The following is a 15250-nucleotide window of genomic DNA, read 5'->3' as shown; positions in this document are numbered from 1 at the left end:
TTTTAAATAGTTTAGACGGAAACAAACTAAAATATTATATTTGACAATTTTTTATATTTCCGATTTAGTCGAAGTATATACTAATTGTTTACCTTCAGACGTGTTACAGAAAACTGAAAATTTCTGTGTGTTGTTTTGGCAACATAAAATACAATGTGCCGGGAATGGACATTCTTTTTTAAGTGAATTCAATAATTTCAAAGGGGTAATTCTACCCCTTTGTGCCTGTGTTATTCAGAGACACGTGGTTTGCATTTCCCAGACTGTTGCAATAGGCGAGCAGAGCGGTAATTGGTGCGCTCTCGTATCAGATATCATACAATCGAAAGTATTTGGCTTCGGTGCGTGTACTGAGGTTGTAACTGTGGTGTAATTAATCACTGGTTTATATTTATTATTACGAGATTGTTTTACCATGTTTAACAAGGTGTTTCCTACATTTTGCATTGTCATATTTTTAACAACGACCATTTCTTCTTCACTGAAAGAATCTGTGTCTTACGATGGGTGAGTTTAGTTTTTTTTCTTTCGTTCGTTCCCACATGCTGTTCTTTTATTGAAACTAAGGTATAAATAAGTTTTATTAAAAATCTCGTATTCTTTTGAAATCCAAATATAAATAATTGAGAAATCATTAACACACCAATGAAAAGTCATCTCGAATTGGATCATATGGTTATAATTATGCTAATGATAGCTATTTGAGATCTTTCATACAATTCACGATGCCTTATTGCCTTATATACAATTCACGATGGCTTATATTTCATACAATTCACGATTCTACAGGAAAAAACGTCATAACGAATGGTCGCTACAACGAAAACGAAGTTAATATATTTTTATCAGTTAGAGACTTTTTGAATTAATTTTTAAAATAGGAAACACTATCAAATATTATCGGTATCCTGCTAAACTTTAATTTAAGCAAACACACATTGTATTTTATTTTGGTTTGGTTTATTTCGTTATTGCAAAGCACACGAATGTTATGTGCCTAAGAAGAAGGATGGTATCATGGAGAATTTTCTAAGGGAAACTGTCTGGTAACCACGTTACGAATGGTGATAATTTGTATTTTGTTCTAGTTAAACTTTAATCATTACTAAATGATTTATTCTCTGTCTCCATAAAGTTTTGGCTTGATTCATTAGTATTAATCCAGTTAACTTCGGAAATGTATTTTAAATTCACCGAATTTTAAACTAATATTCTTTTAGTACCTGTTGAACAAGAAAGAAAGTTAATTCTAAGACTATTTTTCATGAAAAAAATTATTTCCGAAATTGGGACGTTTCCTTTTTATTTTTTATGTGTTTCGTTTTCCGGTGTCACTCTGTATTGCTCTTACTTCTTTCTCAGCATGAGATCCAAAATTCAACGAAAACCGCAATTGGATTGAAGCCAATTGCGGAATATTATGAACAAAGAAGTTCTGAATATTAAAACAAAGAAAAATACTAATCACGTGGTCAGATGCGAATATTGTGATATCTGATGTATCATATCGTTTCATTGTTATTTAACTCTAGAATGCTAACACTTTTGTTTTAACATGCATGTTGAATTAAAATAATTGTCATTCTTTCTGCTTACTTTTTCTCTTCCTGTATTTCGGAACTTGAATGAAAACACGTGTACATTTGAGTTCGAATCTTGAGATCACTTTTCTACAGGTCAGTATTATAGCAAACTCTGCAAGGTTCAGAAAATTCACTCCGCCAAGGTGCCTGAAACTTGTAAACTTGTTGATTTTTCGGGATTTTATTGCTATTCGCCCTTACAAGAACAAGAAGGCATTTCCGAAAACATTTTGGCTGTCAGAAAGTACATTCATTCCCATAAAAATTTATTCACTAAGAAGAATTGTCAAAATCGAACGAAATTTCATGTATGCGATTAGAAAATCAAAACCGAGGGATCATTTATTACAGGAAAAACTACTGATTATTGGAGGTTCTAGTACCCTACTGAACCACCTGTAGCGTTAATGCATGATGTAATACGGCTGGGCTCCGGAGCATATCGGTCTCCCTTGTATCCAGTGCGACATCATTCTATACCAGTTGCTGTAAACTTGCCTCTACTTCGACCAAATTTCTAGACTGCCCAAATCATGGAGGTAAGACCGGAGAATCTTACCTCCATGGGTTGGGTAGATCCATGGACCATGGAGATTCTTACCTTCCTGGTCCAACCGATGATGAACAGGGGCTCATAGAACAAACTCTCATAGACACAATGTAAACCAGTTCGGTCGCCCTCATGCGAATCTAAGCCAGTATGCGGCGAAATAAATGCGCAGTGTAGTGACGAAATTATTTCGCGAATAATCATTTCTACTTTAAATGCTTTATAAATTTCAACGCTGGCCATTTTTCAGGTGAAAGTTGCGGGAATTCTGGGAAAAATGTGAAAAATACAAAGGTGAAATAAAATAAAAATGAAAATTAGTCGAACAGAACCTTAAAACTCGTTATATCCGACTTTTACGCATTTGGAAGCTAGCCGTACTTTGCTTTTTAGCGGGTTGGGGGAGGGACGTAGTTTGACACCTTAAAAAGTAATTTGTGTTAATAAATGGCTAGAATAGTACTTAGTTGTACTATGATGTGATTATAAAAATTCAAAAATGCTGAATAATCTGAAATTTCTGTTCGGCTACGACTTTGAATTCGTCCCCCTCCCCGCTATCTATTTCCTACACATAAATAAATATTTTAAGTTACTTATTATGACAAAGCATTCGAGGGCTGTCTAACTTAAGAGCAGGCATTCTTGAAGCTACAGCGAAGGAAACAAGCTTAAATTGATAATTCATTTCAAGAAAGCGTACAAAGTCCCTCATTCAATTCTCGAGCAGAATTCATGAGATGGGTTACTAATTTCAATATTCTTACTCACTGTAAGTAAATATTTTTAATCTGATAAACGTTAAATATATTTCATAGTGTAATTGTTCTGTAAAGTAAATTTTTGTGAATTTGAATAAACAAGATATAGTTTCTTAACCACAGACACAGAAATGAAGGACATGCACATTCTCTCTGTTGCTATATGCGAACATTTATGAAACAATCCTTGGTTTCCTTCATAGTTACGTTCTCAAGGAATTTATTATTTTACTTAATATTATTTTTTAAGTGCTCTATTCTTAGTTTCTTATAAATAAAGATAGTTTATTAGAAATTTTGTTCATTTTTCTTTAAGCTCTAACAATGACACAGAAAAATGATACGTCTATGCAGAGGGTGTAGTGCTAACAGTGCGCTCCAGTAAACCTGGAAAAGTTCCATTAAGGAGTCTAAATTTAAGAAATCTTGCCATAAGGTCCTAAACAAAATGGCAAAGGGTGATGGGATAAGATGAGACACTTTACCTTCGAGATGCTTCGGCAACCAGGGCCTGATTACTACCTAGGGCCCATGAGCAAGAAAATTTGCTATTGTACTTTCTCCCTTCCTTCTTCCTATGAGCGAGGAAGTTCCTGAGAGAGTCTTGTGTCCAGTGCTCAGCCGGTATAGTGAAATGGTAAACATTAGTGGTAGGCAGTGGCGTAGCTAGGGTGGGGCAAGGCGGGGCATCTGTCCCCGGGCCCAGCATCCAAGGGGCGCCAAATTAATGCTACGAAATTTTTTAATGAAATATTTTCCATTTCTGGCATACTGAAAGGGGCGCAAATTCTTCAGTTGTTCCCGGGCGCTAGAAACTCTAGCTACGCCCCTGGTGGTAGGTGGAGAGGGGTGGAAGAGTCTTGGACGTCCCTCCCCGAGTGTTCTCATATTTAGCAATATCTAAATCACAGTAGTAATGCGGAAGTGTTGGCCTAGTTTCAAGTGTATCTGCCTTATACTCTAGACTGCTTTAATCGGACTGTCCTAGCAACCGCACCGACACAGAGATAATGTCTTAATAGTGCATCGCTTTTCTAGTGGAGCAGCTTATATTGTTAAGTTAATAAATGAAAAGTTCCAGCTCACCCAAGCTTCCGTAAAAGCCTGTTCAATGATTTTTTGTTCCGTCTGGCTTCTTAGCCAAAAGTATCACGACCAAAATAAAATATCCAAAATGAAAAATATTTATTAAGACGTCGACCACAAACTGCATCCGCTATACAAACTGAAATTAACAGAAACAAAATTTCCACTAGCTTGCAGACTAAATAACAACTTCTTAGCAGAGATCTAAATTAAAGTGCAGGTAATTCATAACATCAGCTAATTACTAGCGAAGAATCGCAGCAAGCAACTCTTTGCCGGCAAGCTAATGCAACAACAGAAATACACATTAAAAGAAAACAGTTCAGTTTAAGCTGCCGAAAACTTTGGAACTCGAAGCTGGTGTATACGTTAGACTGTTTATTTACATTCTGATGGAAAGTGGCGAAAATAAGATAACCGTCATAAATTAATAAGCTAAATGGTTAGTTAAAATAAAACCTCATGAGTTCTTTCTAAAAGAGCTGTTCTAGGATGAATGCAATGGCTCTTTAGGTTTAGAGGCTATGGCGGGATGGTTCCCGGTGAATGAAAATCTTCACTGAAGTACTTAAAAAAAAAAGGGGGGGGAGGGGGTAAGTAGAACTTGGTGTGGGTTTTGAAGTTAGTAAGAATTTCTTAAATTCACCGTTAAATAGATTCTTAAATAAAAACAGAATTAAATTAATTCAGTTTCTTAATTAAACACAGTTTGGAATTCACGGGATATCATTTATTTAGGTTTATGGTCGAGGGAAGAGATGAAATTTGTTACTTATAGGTATATTATTTCCAGTATTTTTGCAAAGACCAGAGAATAAACGAAATTTCCTAATTTAATTCAAAAATTTTCAACTGTGTTTTTTCCCTTTTTATCCTTTTCAGGTATGCTTTACTTCGCATCACACCTACTACAGAACACCAGCTTCAATATTTACTCAAGCTGAACGCAAACGCATCCAATGGAGTAAGTAAAGTTTTCCGTGCTCTTCAAGTTTGCTCCTCTAAACTAGCCCTTGATGAAGAACTAAATTATTTAAAAGCAATAGCTATTGACAGGGGCTTTCCACCCAACATTATTAATCAAGCAGTTAAAAAAATTCTCATCTCAACACACTAAAAGGCACACTCTTGTTTTAGGAGATTATAAAAATTCTGTTGTTATTCCCTTCTTTCCATCAATTACCTATAAAGTTGCAAATATTTTGCAGAAATTTAACTTTCGGGTCGTTTATTCTCCCATCAATAAAATTCCGAGTTCTATACTCAAGGACCCCATTCCGGATATGAATTCCTGGGGTATTTATAGGATTCCTTGCCAGTGTGGTTTAATTTACATTGGCCAAACTAAGAGAGCCTTAAAATTTCGCGTCAAGGAACATGAGGCATATGTTAGAAAAAAGGAAACACAGAAGTCTTCTGTTGCTCAACATTGTTGGTCCGAAAACCACACTTTCAATTTTTCTGCTGCCAAAATTATTCAAAAAACATCTTCCATTGGAGAACTGGATTTTCTAGAGGCATTTCACATTCAAAAAAATCTTTCTGTTCTAGTTAACGATCCTAATTCCAATCCATCTTAGCCTTCGGCCTTTAATGAAATTGTGTTTTAGTTCTGGTTTCACCAACAGATAGCGCCACTTGCTTATTCTTGTCTAGGCTTTCTTATCTTATCTAATCATTATTTCCTATCTTGTTCATTTGCGGTTTTGCAGCTGAGGATGGTGGTTCGGTAAAACCATCGAAACTAGTCCTGTGAAAATTTTGTAAATATAACGCTGATTTTTGTTGTTTAACTTCTGAATTAAGTAAAGACTATTTAAAAGTTCATTCGAATAATAATAATCATAATTAGTTTTTATCTGTATCTAGAAAAACATTTTGCATACATCTTTCCAAAATCCTGTTGATGTAAATGGGCTAAAAATAAAAATTTTAGTTTGCTCCAAATAGTCCTTTTAGTGTCCAGGAGCTATATTTTTAGTGAATGTTGTGTTTAGACGTTATAAATATTCAATGGAAATCAAAATTATTCGTGCAGCATCGAATCTTCACGGAAACGCATGCAGATTTTAGATAGTCAATAGGTATTCAAATTATGCTCAAAACCCATTCATGTTTTTCAGATTTTAGATATCCCGACGAAAACCAGATATTAGATTTCAGTTTGATATCATGATAAAGGGTTAAACAGATTCGCTTGTGCTATCTTCTGGATGCTCTTTACCTATCTAATAATTGATTTTTAACATATGCATGCAATACTTCGCAAATATTCGAGCCAAAATAGCAGTAGTGCATAAAGCTTTTGTACTGAATTTCACAATTCCGAAAAAAGTTGAGAAGATTTAATTTTCGTAGAATTTTCTATTCTTTCATGTGAAAGGATCAAATAGGATTCTCAAGCATAAGAAAAGTACAAAGTCAATAAAAACATTGAAATCTTAAGATTTCTATTAGAGGGGAAAATTTTATAAAGTAATTTGATTGGTGTTAAAATTTAGCAAAGAAAACATTGAACAATTCATTTTTACTTTTTGCCGTTATAGGAGCTTCAGTAGCGTTATATAAACACTATGTAAAAAAAACATTGATTTGTTTCACCATCTGAAATACTATGTTATTTAATTAAATTTTAAATATTAGGTACATAAATCGCTAAAATTCTTTGAAATTTTAATATATAAATATTATGCTCTAGCTGTAAAAAGGTGGAAAGGCAACTTTTATTTAAATCTGTATAATCATAGATTTAATTAAAAGAATCTGTATAATTATAGATTTAATTAAAAGATTGTAAAGTAAATAATTCGAAGAAACAAGGTAAATAATTTTAGAAAAATATCTTGCAAATATTAGCTATATGAATCGCTAAAATTCTTTGAAAATTTTAATATATAAACATTACGCTGTAGCTGTAAAATGTTAGAAAATCGCATGAATTATGAGTCGAATTATTTGAAGATTTAGGAATTTATCTAGTGACATATATGTATATCATCTAAAGACGTTTTCCCTCTTGATGAAATCAGTCTTTTCTTTCATCTCATGCTTTCAAAATGCCTAGTCTCTAAAGACTGATAAAGGCTCTGACCAAATACTGATGAAGTTGATTGAATTGGATTGTTAAGTTACGGCAAATCAGGGCTATCTGCCTAAAAAAGTAGAGATGCCTTCGTGAAAAACTTTCTAAGGGAAACCAGCTCGTATACACGTTACACATGAGAAAAACCACGAAAAGTCCCTGCAATCAGCCCGTTCGCCGGGATTCGAGCCCCAGAGCGAACTACCAGTGTTCATCGACTTTACCGCTCGGCCGTTTGTGGGCTCTTTTGAAATGGAAGGCGATAACTTTAACTAAAATTAATGTCAGAAATACCAAGATGTTTCGAAAAGTTGGATGCTTTTTAATATAATTGCAGAATGCCTAAAAAAGAAAGAATAAATAGAAGAAAATAAGGAAGAAAAAATTAATTTTTGCATAAAATTTAGCATTTTTTAAAATGTTATGATATTTGTTTCTTGCGTTTCCAAAAATAAAATATTTGACTAAAATATGAATAACATTTTAAGAAATTATTAAATGTAGGATGATAAAATTGTGTAAAGCAATGGGTGCAATGATAAAGCTCTTTAAAGCAATGTACGCAAGTCATCCTAAATTAAAATGTCGAATATACATTTCTCTATATATTTCTTCAGAACGGAACATTAAAAGGCGTGTTAACTGTGCTTCACTGTATTTTCTCTTTTAATATATGGAGTTTTCGAACGTATCGTAGTCTGAGTCACAAAGTAGTCTTCCGAAAGAAACGCGATTCAAATAAATAAAATCAAATTCTGGAAAATTTATGTTAATGAATATATTTAAAATGCGCAGTTCGAATCAATAAATAGAAAATTTTAAAACAATTATCTGAAAAGACAACGCAACACAAAAAATTAAAATAAAAGTCTAAAAATTCAATAATTACCTAAAATAATAACTATGACTAAGAAATATAGTATAACGAAAACTATTTGAAAAATAATAATAAACGATACACCTTTTATGTAAACTACGCAGTTCGAATGAGTAAATAGAAATTTTTAAAACAGTTATTTGAAAGAAACCATGCAACTTAAATAATTAAAATGAAATTCGAAAAGAAAAAATATTTAAAATAATAAGATAAAATTATAATATAAAGAACGTTATTTGAAAGAAAGAACGAAGTGTCTTTTTTTTTCGTCTCACGCACAATGTAGAAAGAAAAATAGGTTTCCATATATTAAGAAGTTCGCCAAGTGAAGTATTCTTGGCGCAAACTGAAAAAAAAAAGCACAAATATAAATTTCTGAATTTCTTCGTAAATTTCGCACCAAATTTTACAAACTTTAGTATGTAAGCATAATTTGAGTCGTAGAATCAAAATATGGAAAATAATTGGTACGTTATTTCAGAAAAAGTCCGATTTTGTGTCAAAATATCTATGTTAGAATAGTGCTATATATAAATCTAATATATATCCTAAGTCGCGCTTTCGAGACATGAAAAACGCAATTTGAATTTTATCAATCGGTCCAGTAGAACGGGAGATATAAAAACTGCCTTTCCCCTCTCCCCCCTCCCGCACAGTGTACCTCAAATAAGAAGGTATTAGCCCCTTACACTACAGAATTTCATTATGAAAGTTTTGATTTCATGCGCACCGGTTCAGTTTTCTTACAATTTACATTTGAATAAAGTGTGTATAGCGGATCTAGAGATTTTTAAAGCAAATTATGTCTGGCCATGTAATATTAATGGTTCCCAGATGGGTAGAGGTGCAAATTCTTGTCACGTTCGTGTCATCAATGAAGCAATTCCTGGCAGTGGCATGTTTGCCACAGTCCTGTAGCTCCATCTGTTACGAAAGTCGGGAAGTGCGGAGCTTAGTGTTACCACCGAAAACGGTTGTAACGGCTTTCAGTTGAAAGAGTCTTGGTGTCCTTGAAGATGATAGATGTTCTTGGAGGTCAAACTGCGGTCTGCTGTGCGGAAATCAAACATGGTACCGCAGAGCCAAAAACGCGCTACGACTTATGCTACCGATATTACGATATCTTTCCTGATGCGAGTGCTGATTAGCTATCAAAGTCACGGCATTCATCATCATGGACGTAATACGAACACGCATCTCTGTCCGCCTATAGAAAAATGGCATCACAAGCATCAAGGCGTCGCGTCCCGCAATGCAAAAAAAGAGCCCTACTAGGTAGAGAAATACATTGAGACTGCAATATATCAACGCACAGGGCTTGCAAACCATGCCCACTGCAGCGTTCGCAAGCCCTATCACGTTAAAAGTGGTGTTAAGGGACTGTTTAGGCATTTTGAATAGCTAGTCAACACTCGCCCCAGAAAACAGATGCCTATATCGACAACTTAAGCCGAAGCCCGCTTTTGTTTTGTATGATAATTTGTTTCTACACAGCAGACTTCAGTTCTACCCTAGAAAAAACATTTACCCTCTTCAGGGACGCTTAGCCACTCGCGGCGACGTATTTCCCATTCTTGCTTAGAGATAATACCAAGAGACAGAGACAGCTAAGCTAAGTAACGCTGGCATCCACCACAGCGTAAGTAGCGTTTAGCCCTAGCATTGTTTATGCTTCACGCATACGCAACAGGCATATTTTCAGCATGGTAACCTTCGTCGCTTGGCCAAAGAACATCTATGCACGTTTGGCTTGGCGATGAATTTACAATTCAGACTTCAGCGATGCGTAAGTGAAGTGACGCGGAATGTGTGAAATTTGTTTACTTTGTGCCCAATTATGCGAGCAGTTATTTACTGGGGACTTAGAAAACGCGTATGGGGAAATAGACTTTATTCTTTTTTCACTCGTGTTGATGTTTATGAACTGCTTAAATTAATGCTGTAGGTTTTTGTAACGTGTAATAATCAATTAACTTAACCGTATTTTACATTTATTTCCAAATGTATTTTTGTTTGATATTTCATCTTATATTTACTGTTATCATAAAATTTCTTGGGCCCACCAGCGGCCGAGCGGTAAAGTCGCTGAACACTGGTAGTTCGGTCCGAGGTTCGAATCCCGCGAACGGGCTGGCTGCATGGGTGTTTTCGTGGTTTTCCCCATGTGTAACGTGTATACGAGCCAGTTTCCCTTAGAAAGTCCTCCACGAAGGCGTCCCTCCCATTAGGCAGATAGCCCCAGTGTGCTTTGCCATAATTAAATACACACACATAAAATTTCTTTTCAAATTCAAGCTTTCTACAAAGGCATGTCACATCCTAGGCAAATCATTCTTGAGAGCTTAACATAATCACTTAATTTAACTCATTTTACAAATTCGTTTTTTTATTTCATATTTATAGTCATCATAAAAGTTCATCTTTTAACAGGCATTCAGCAAAACAACATACTTTGATTCTTTCTTTTCGTATTCTTGATTACATTACCTTACCTTAGTGGTAATCCAAAAGATAATCGAAAATAAGTCTTCAAACATTTCAAACATACAAAATTACCTTTTATACTAATCACGCTAAATATAAAAAATCAGTAACTGCTTAACTTCTTCAACGCTTCAAGATTCTTATTCAAGCTTAACTTCTGCAACGTGAGAAAATTTAGCAGAATAACAACATGTCTTTAACTGCCAATCTCATGATACATCGTCAGTTCTGTATAACGCCAACGAAACTTGTCATTGCGCATGCGTGAAGCATAAACCATACTAGGGCTAGACGCTACACCACAGCGTATGTGTTAGACACTGTACTTAAAACCACTAGTAACATTCAGAAAGAGAGGGCCCATGAATTTTCCATGATGTAACTTCGAGTTTCTGAAAATAGGGTAGAGAGTTTTATGAAAACGGCTTCAGGTCTCTGGGTGAGAATATTCTGCAAATTAAAAGTATAACTTTTTACAAGGTCATTGTGCCTAAAAAAATTTGAGTAAAATTCATGATATTTAAATTTAGAACTGAGGTGAATTATTCTGTATTTTAGGTTTATTATCAATCTAAATTAAAAGCACTTTTTGAATAAATATGGGGAGCAAGCACGAAACAGAAGTTGCTAGTTTAGAGAATAGTGGCTGCGAATTAAGTAAATTAAGCTTTAAGTAAATCTGTTAATATAGTTATTCATTTCATAGCTGACAGCGGCCGAACGGTAAAGTCGCTGAACACTGGTAGTTCGGTCCGAGGTTCGAATCCCGCGAACGGGCTGGCTGCATGGGTGTTTTCGTAGTTTTCCCCATGTGTAACGTATATGCGAGCCAGTTTCCCGTAGAAAGTCCTCCACGAAGGCATCCCTCCCCTTAGGCAGATAGCCTAGTGTGCTTTGCCATAATTAAATACACCACTACACCACCATCTCATAACTGAACCCTTGAAAATATTAACTGAGTATATCTCTGCAGATTGTGGTAAGGATCATGTAATCTTTTGAAGCTTACAACAAATTTTCATTAGCTGGTTTTTGGTGCATTGCGGATCTTATAAAAGTTATGTTTAATTATTTAAAAAAACAAACCAGGGACAATGATAAAGCTGTTTTCATCAAATTTTCGACTGCATTTTGAAAACTGTTGTTAGTGAAGGTATTTTCTACGATACGTTGTTATTGAAGGTTACTACCTGTTTGAAGCCATATTTTCGAACTCTGTTTAAGGATAGGGAAAAGCTTTTAATACCTGATTGAAATTATCTAAACGCCACGTTCACAAACAAGTTCCATATCAATTGTATAAGATGATTGTGTAAGACATAGACTACTGCAGATAATTTGCTTTAAATGCTTATTTACTTTTTTTCCCCCTCTGGCAACAGCTGGACTTTTGGTTGCGATCTACGGCAGTCAACAACTCAGCGGATGTTATGGTAACACCTGAAGCCAAGAGAAGACTGTGCCGGAGCTTAAACAATATTCGAATACCTTACAAAGTCCTCATACAAGATTTGGGAAGGTTAGAATTTTCATTTTAGCGTTTCAATCTTCACCATTTTTGTTTTATGAAAGATCATGTTTTACAAAGAGCTCATAAGACATCACATAGCCCAGATTCTACATAATTGTAGTTTGTATGTAATTGGTTAAAATAAATGCTCGTAGGAACTAAAAGCGCAAACCTCTCTCTCAAAAAAAAAAAAAAAAATTATTAAGATTTTGACCTACACACATTTTGTGACGCTGTGTCTTCACTCATACATTTACTTTACAATAGACGTGCTATTCGTTCTCAAACTCATTCAAAGAAAGGATTCACTTTTCCGAGTGACTGAACGCTAATTTCTCAGAAAAGAGAGATAATTTTTGGTACTTACGAAAAATCCCGTCGACCACAAGAGACGGCGCCAATCGCGCCAAACCAAAAAAAAAAAAAAAAAAATTACTAAATACAAGAAAAAAACGTTCTATTCTTACTTTTCTTTCAAACTGATTATATTATCATTTATTTATATTTAATTTTTCATTAAAAATTTCCATCTTTTTTATTAAGGAGATATACTGTAAAAGCAATTATTTTCGCTAGGTTTTAATTTTCGCGAGAAAACATAAGTCTCGCGAAATATTTTTTTTTTTTTCGCTATTCAACAGCATGCTCTTCTGTAGTAGGCAGGTCCTAAATTTTAATCTTTTTTTTTTTTTTTTTTTTTTCGAAAATGCGTGATGGAAGAGGAGGGAAGGAGTCTTTACTCAAGAATAATAACTAACACGTGTAACCAACCCCAGCATGTTTGAAGACTTTTCCATTTTTGGCGAAAAATCGCGTAGTTTGGCGTCTTTACTTTAATAGGCAAGAATGGTCGGCGGGATTTTCTGCAAGTACCGAATTTTTTTCAGTTCACCCACCGAGAGATTTTGTTGAAACAGTACCAGGTTCCTACTTTAGGAGTTCGATTCCTATTTTAGGAGAGAAGAGAATTTAATTTTATTCATTTCCGCAATTTTTTAACATTCTTTTATACTAGAATTTTACTGTTAGTTCTATGTAGTTTGTGTAGTAGTATGTAATTTGCATGTAGTTTGAGTTCCAGTAGTATGTTCTACGATGTTTTAAAGAATCTCAAAAGTACAATTGAAAGAAATGAGTTCAGGGAATTAACGATTCGAGCCAGTCGATTCTCCCGATTCCACTACTCAATCGATTTTTCCGCTCTTCACTCCTTGATCACCGATCTTTGTTCACTTACGATGTTATTCATTAAGTTTACTGTTAGTGAGCGGTGACTCATAAAAAGAAGCGATTCAGTTCAGTGAGAAAACGTTTCTAATTTCATCCCATAAAAGAGCTGTTTTGCCAACTTCTATTTTACGGAACTTTGTTGCTGAGAGAAATCGGTGAGGTAACGAAATTTTAAACTTCTTGTAAAAAATTGTGTGCTTCTTCCAAAATTTAAAACTTCTAATAAAAAATTGCGTGTTTCTTCAAAAATTTAAAACTTGTAAAAAATTGCGTGTTTCTTCAAAATTTTCAAACTTCTTGTAAAAAATTGCTTGTTTCTTCGAAAATTTAAAATTTCTTGTAAAAAATTGTGTGTTTCTTCAAAAATTTAAAACTTCTTGTTCACTGAATGTTGTTTCATACGGCTATACGGAAACTTTAGTTCGGATGTAACAAATGAAGGTATGAAAATTAAATGTAACAAAGTCTACGGATATCATCGATTAAAATTTGGCTTTTTGTTTTTCATATTTTTTCTGAAATTTCTGTAAGCTTTAATGAAAAAATTGCTGACTTTTAAACTTAACATAATTTTAACTTTTAACCATAAACAAGGATTAAGAATATTAAATACAAAACTGTAACCTTTCAAAATTAAGTCCTGAATGTGTTATTTTGAAACTGTGTCATAAACTTTAATGGTTTTCAGAGTTCAATAGACACGAGAACAAAACAATTAAATACAATTCAGTATTAGAATCTTAGTATAGATAATCACCGATCGTTATTTATCTGAATCACTAATCAATGGAACGCATATCCTTACTAACCCTTAGCTAATATTTTGATATGAGGCGTGTATTTGGTCACTTTCAGCTTCCCTTCGGCTTCTGAATACACTGAGTGCCGCCTGAGATAATCACTGACCTGACTTTGTCGTAAAAGTCTTAGTGTTAATGTAGTCATCCTGGCAGAAGGGAATATTTCTTCGGTATAAAAATATAAATATAAATATTACATGGGCATACAAAAGGTCTGTGTATAAGCATTGATATGGTAATTACAAACATTGTCTTGTACAAGTTACATGTGATAGTTACATAAAATCATGACAGCTATGTGTACATTTAAACATTATCTGAATTCATATTTACAATACTTTTACTGAGATAATCAAAGTAAACTTGTAATTCATTTACACATTGACTGGATTTTCAATGTCATTTTAAACAGCTTTACAATATTATTTTTATCAAGTACATACAAACTGGATAGTAAAGATGCTTACATTACAATAGTTTTGCTCTTACAGGTTTGTTACTATTCTACGGGGTGAGCTATTTTTCTAGTCTTAATTTTCTAGTCTTAATGCTATTAAAATTATGCTGCAAAGATGCAATTCTCAAGCGAGGGGGAGAATTTCTTAGTACCTTGCTGAGCATAGCCTGATCACCTCCTCTATCTTAGAATTCGTCTGCTTGTTGCCGCAGGTATTCTCCGCCCATTGCGGCCAGTATTCACTGCTTGGCATTTTTAAATGCAGTTTATCGTTTTGTTGATAGTTGAAGAGGTAGAGATCTGCATCACCTACCGCACCACTTTCACACAATTCTGATGCTCGTTTGCAAATCTCTTAAGATAATGTGAGAAGGGACCATGGCCAGTGTATAGTTGAGTTTGTGCTCCACTGTACGTATGTATAAATTGAGCATGTAACTTTCAGAAACAACTTGTAGGTTCTCCTCCCTGTGCTTTCCATTTTCCATCTTTTCTGCCATTCTTGTAAAAGGCTATAGAGCGTGATTTTTTTAAATAGGACTGCGGAACACGTACTGCGTTTTCCAATCTACTGAAGTCATTGGCTGCAGATTTCTCAAGCACGTCTGCCGCTTCGTTGCCAGTAATACCCACATGAGCTGAAACCCAGATCAGGATGAGTCTGTTATCTGGTGGGATACTTAGAATTTTCTGAATACACTAGTATACTTACACCGGTGCGTCGGTGAATATTTTTTTTTTTTTTTTTTTTTTTTTTTTTTTAGCATTGAGTTTAATGAATAAAAAAAATGTTGTTATGTGCAATTTGACTAAAGAAATCAAAAGCAGAG

The 15250-nt window shown here is 34.4% G+C and overlaps 1 protein-coding gene across 1 annotated transcript in view; it reads left to right on the top strand.

Annotated features, from left to right (window-relative positions):
- Positions 1-285: 285 nt before the first annotated feature.
- LOC118184806 (carboxypeptidase B-like) overlaps positions 286-15250 on the top strand; it is a 57509-nt gene continuing 42544 nt past the window's right edge. The window contains exons 1-3 of the mRNA XM_035354533.2: positions 286-507; positions 4863-4944; positions 11806-11942. Of these exons, the coding sequence (XP_035210424.1) occupies positions 416-507; positions 4863-4944; positions 11806-11942 (311 nt within the window). The 5' untranslated portion in view covers positions 286-415. The remainder of the gene's footprint in view (positions 508-4862; positions 4945-11805; positions 11943-15250) is intronic.

The sequence above is a fragment of the Stegodyphus dumicola genome, chromosome 12 (genome assembly GCF_044657685.1).
Source record: "Stegodyphus dumicola isolate Sdum_Otavi_A_Nest chromosome 12, ASM4465768v1".
In the NCBI taxonomy this organism is placed as follows: domain Eukaryota; kingdom Metazoa; phylum Arthropoda; class Arachnida; order Araneae; family Eresidae; genus Stegodyphus; species Stegodyphus dumicola.
This window is presented reverse-complemented; position numbering and strand designations above follow the sequence as displayed.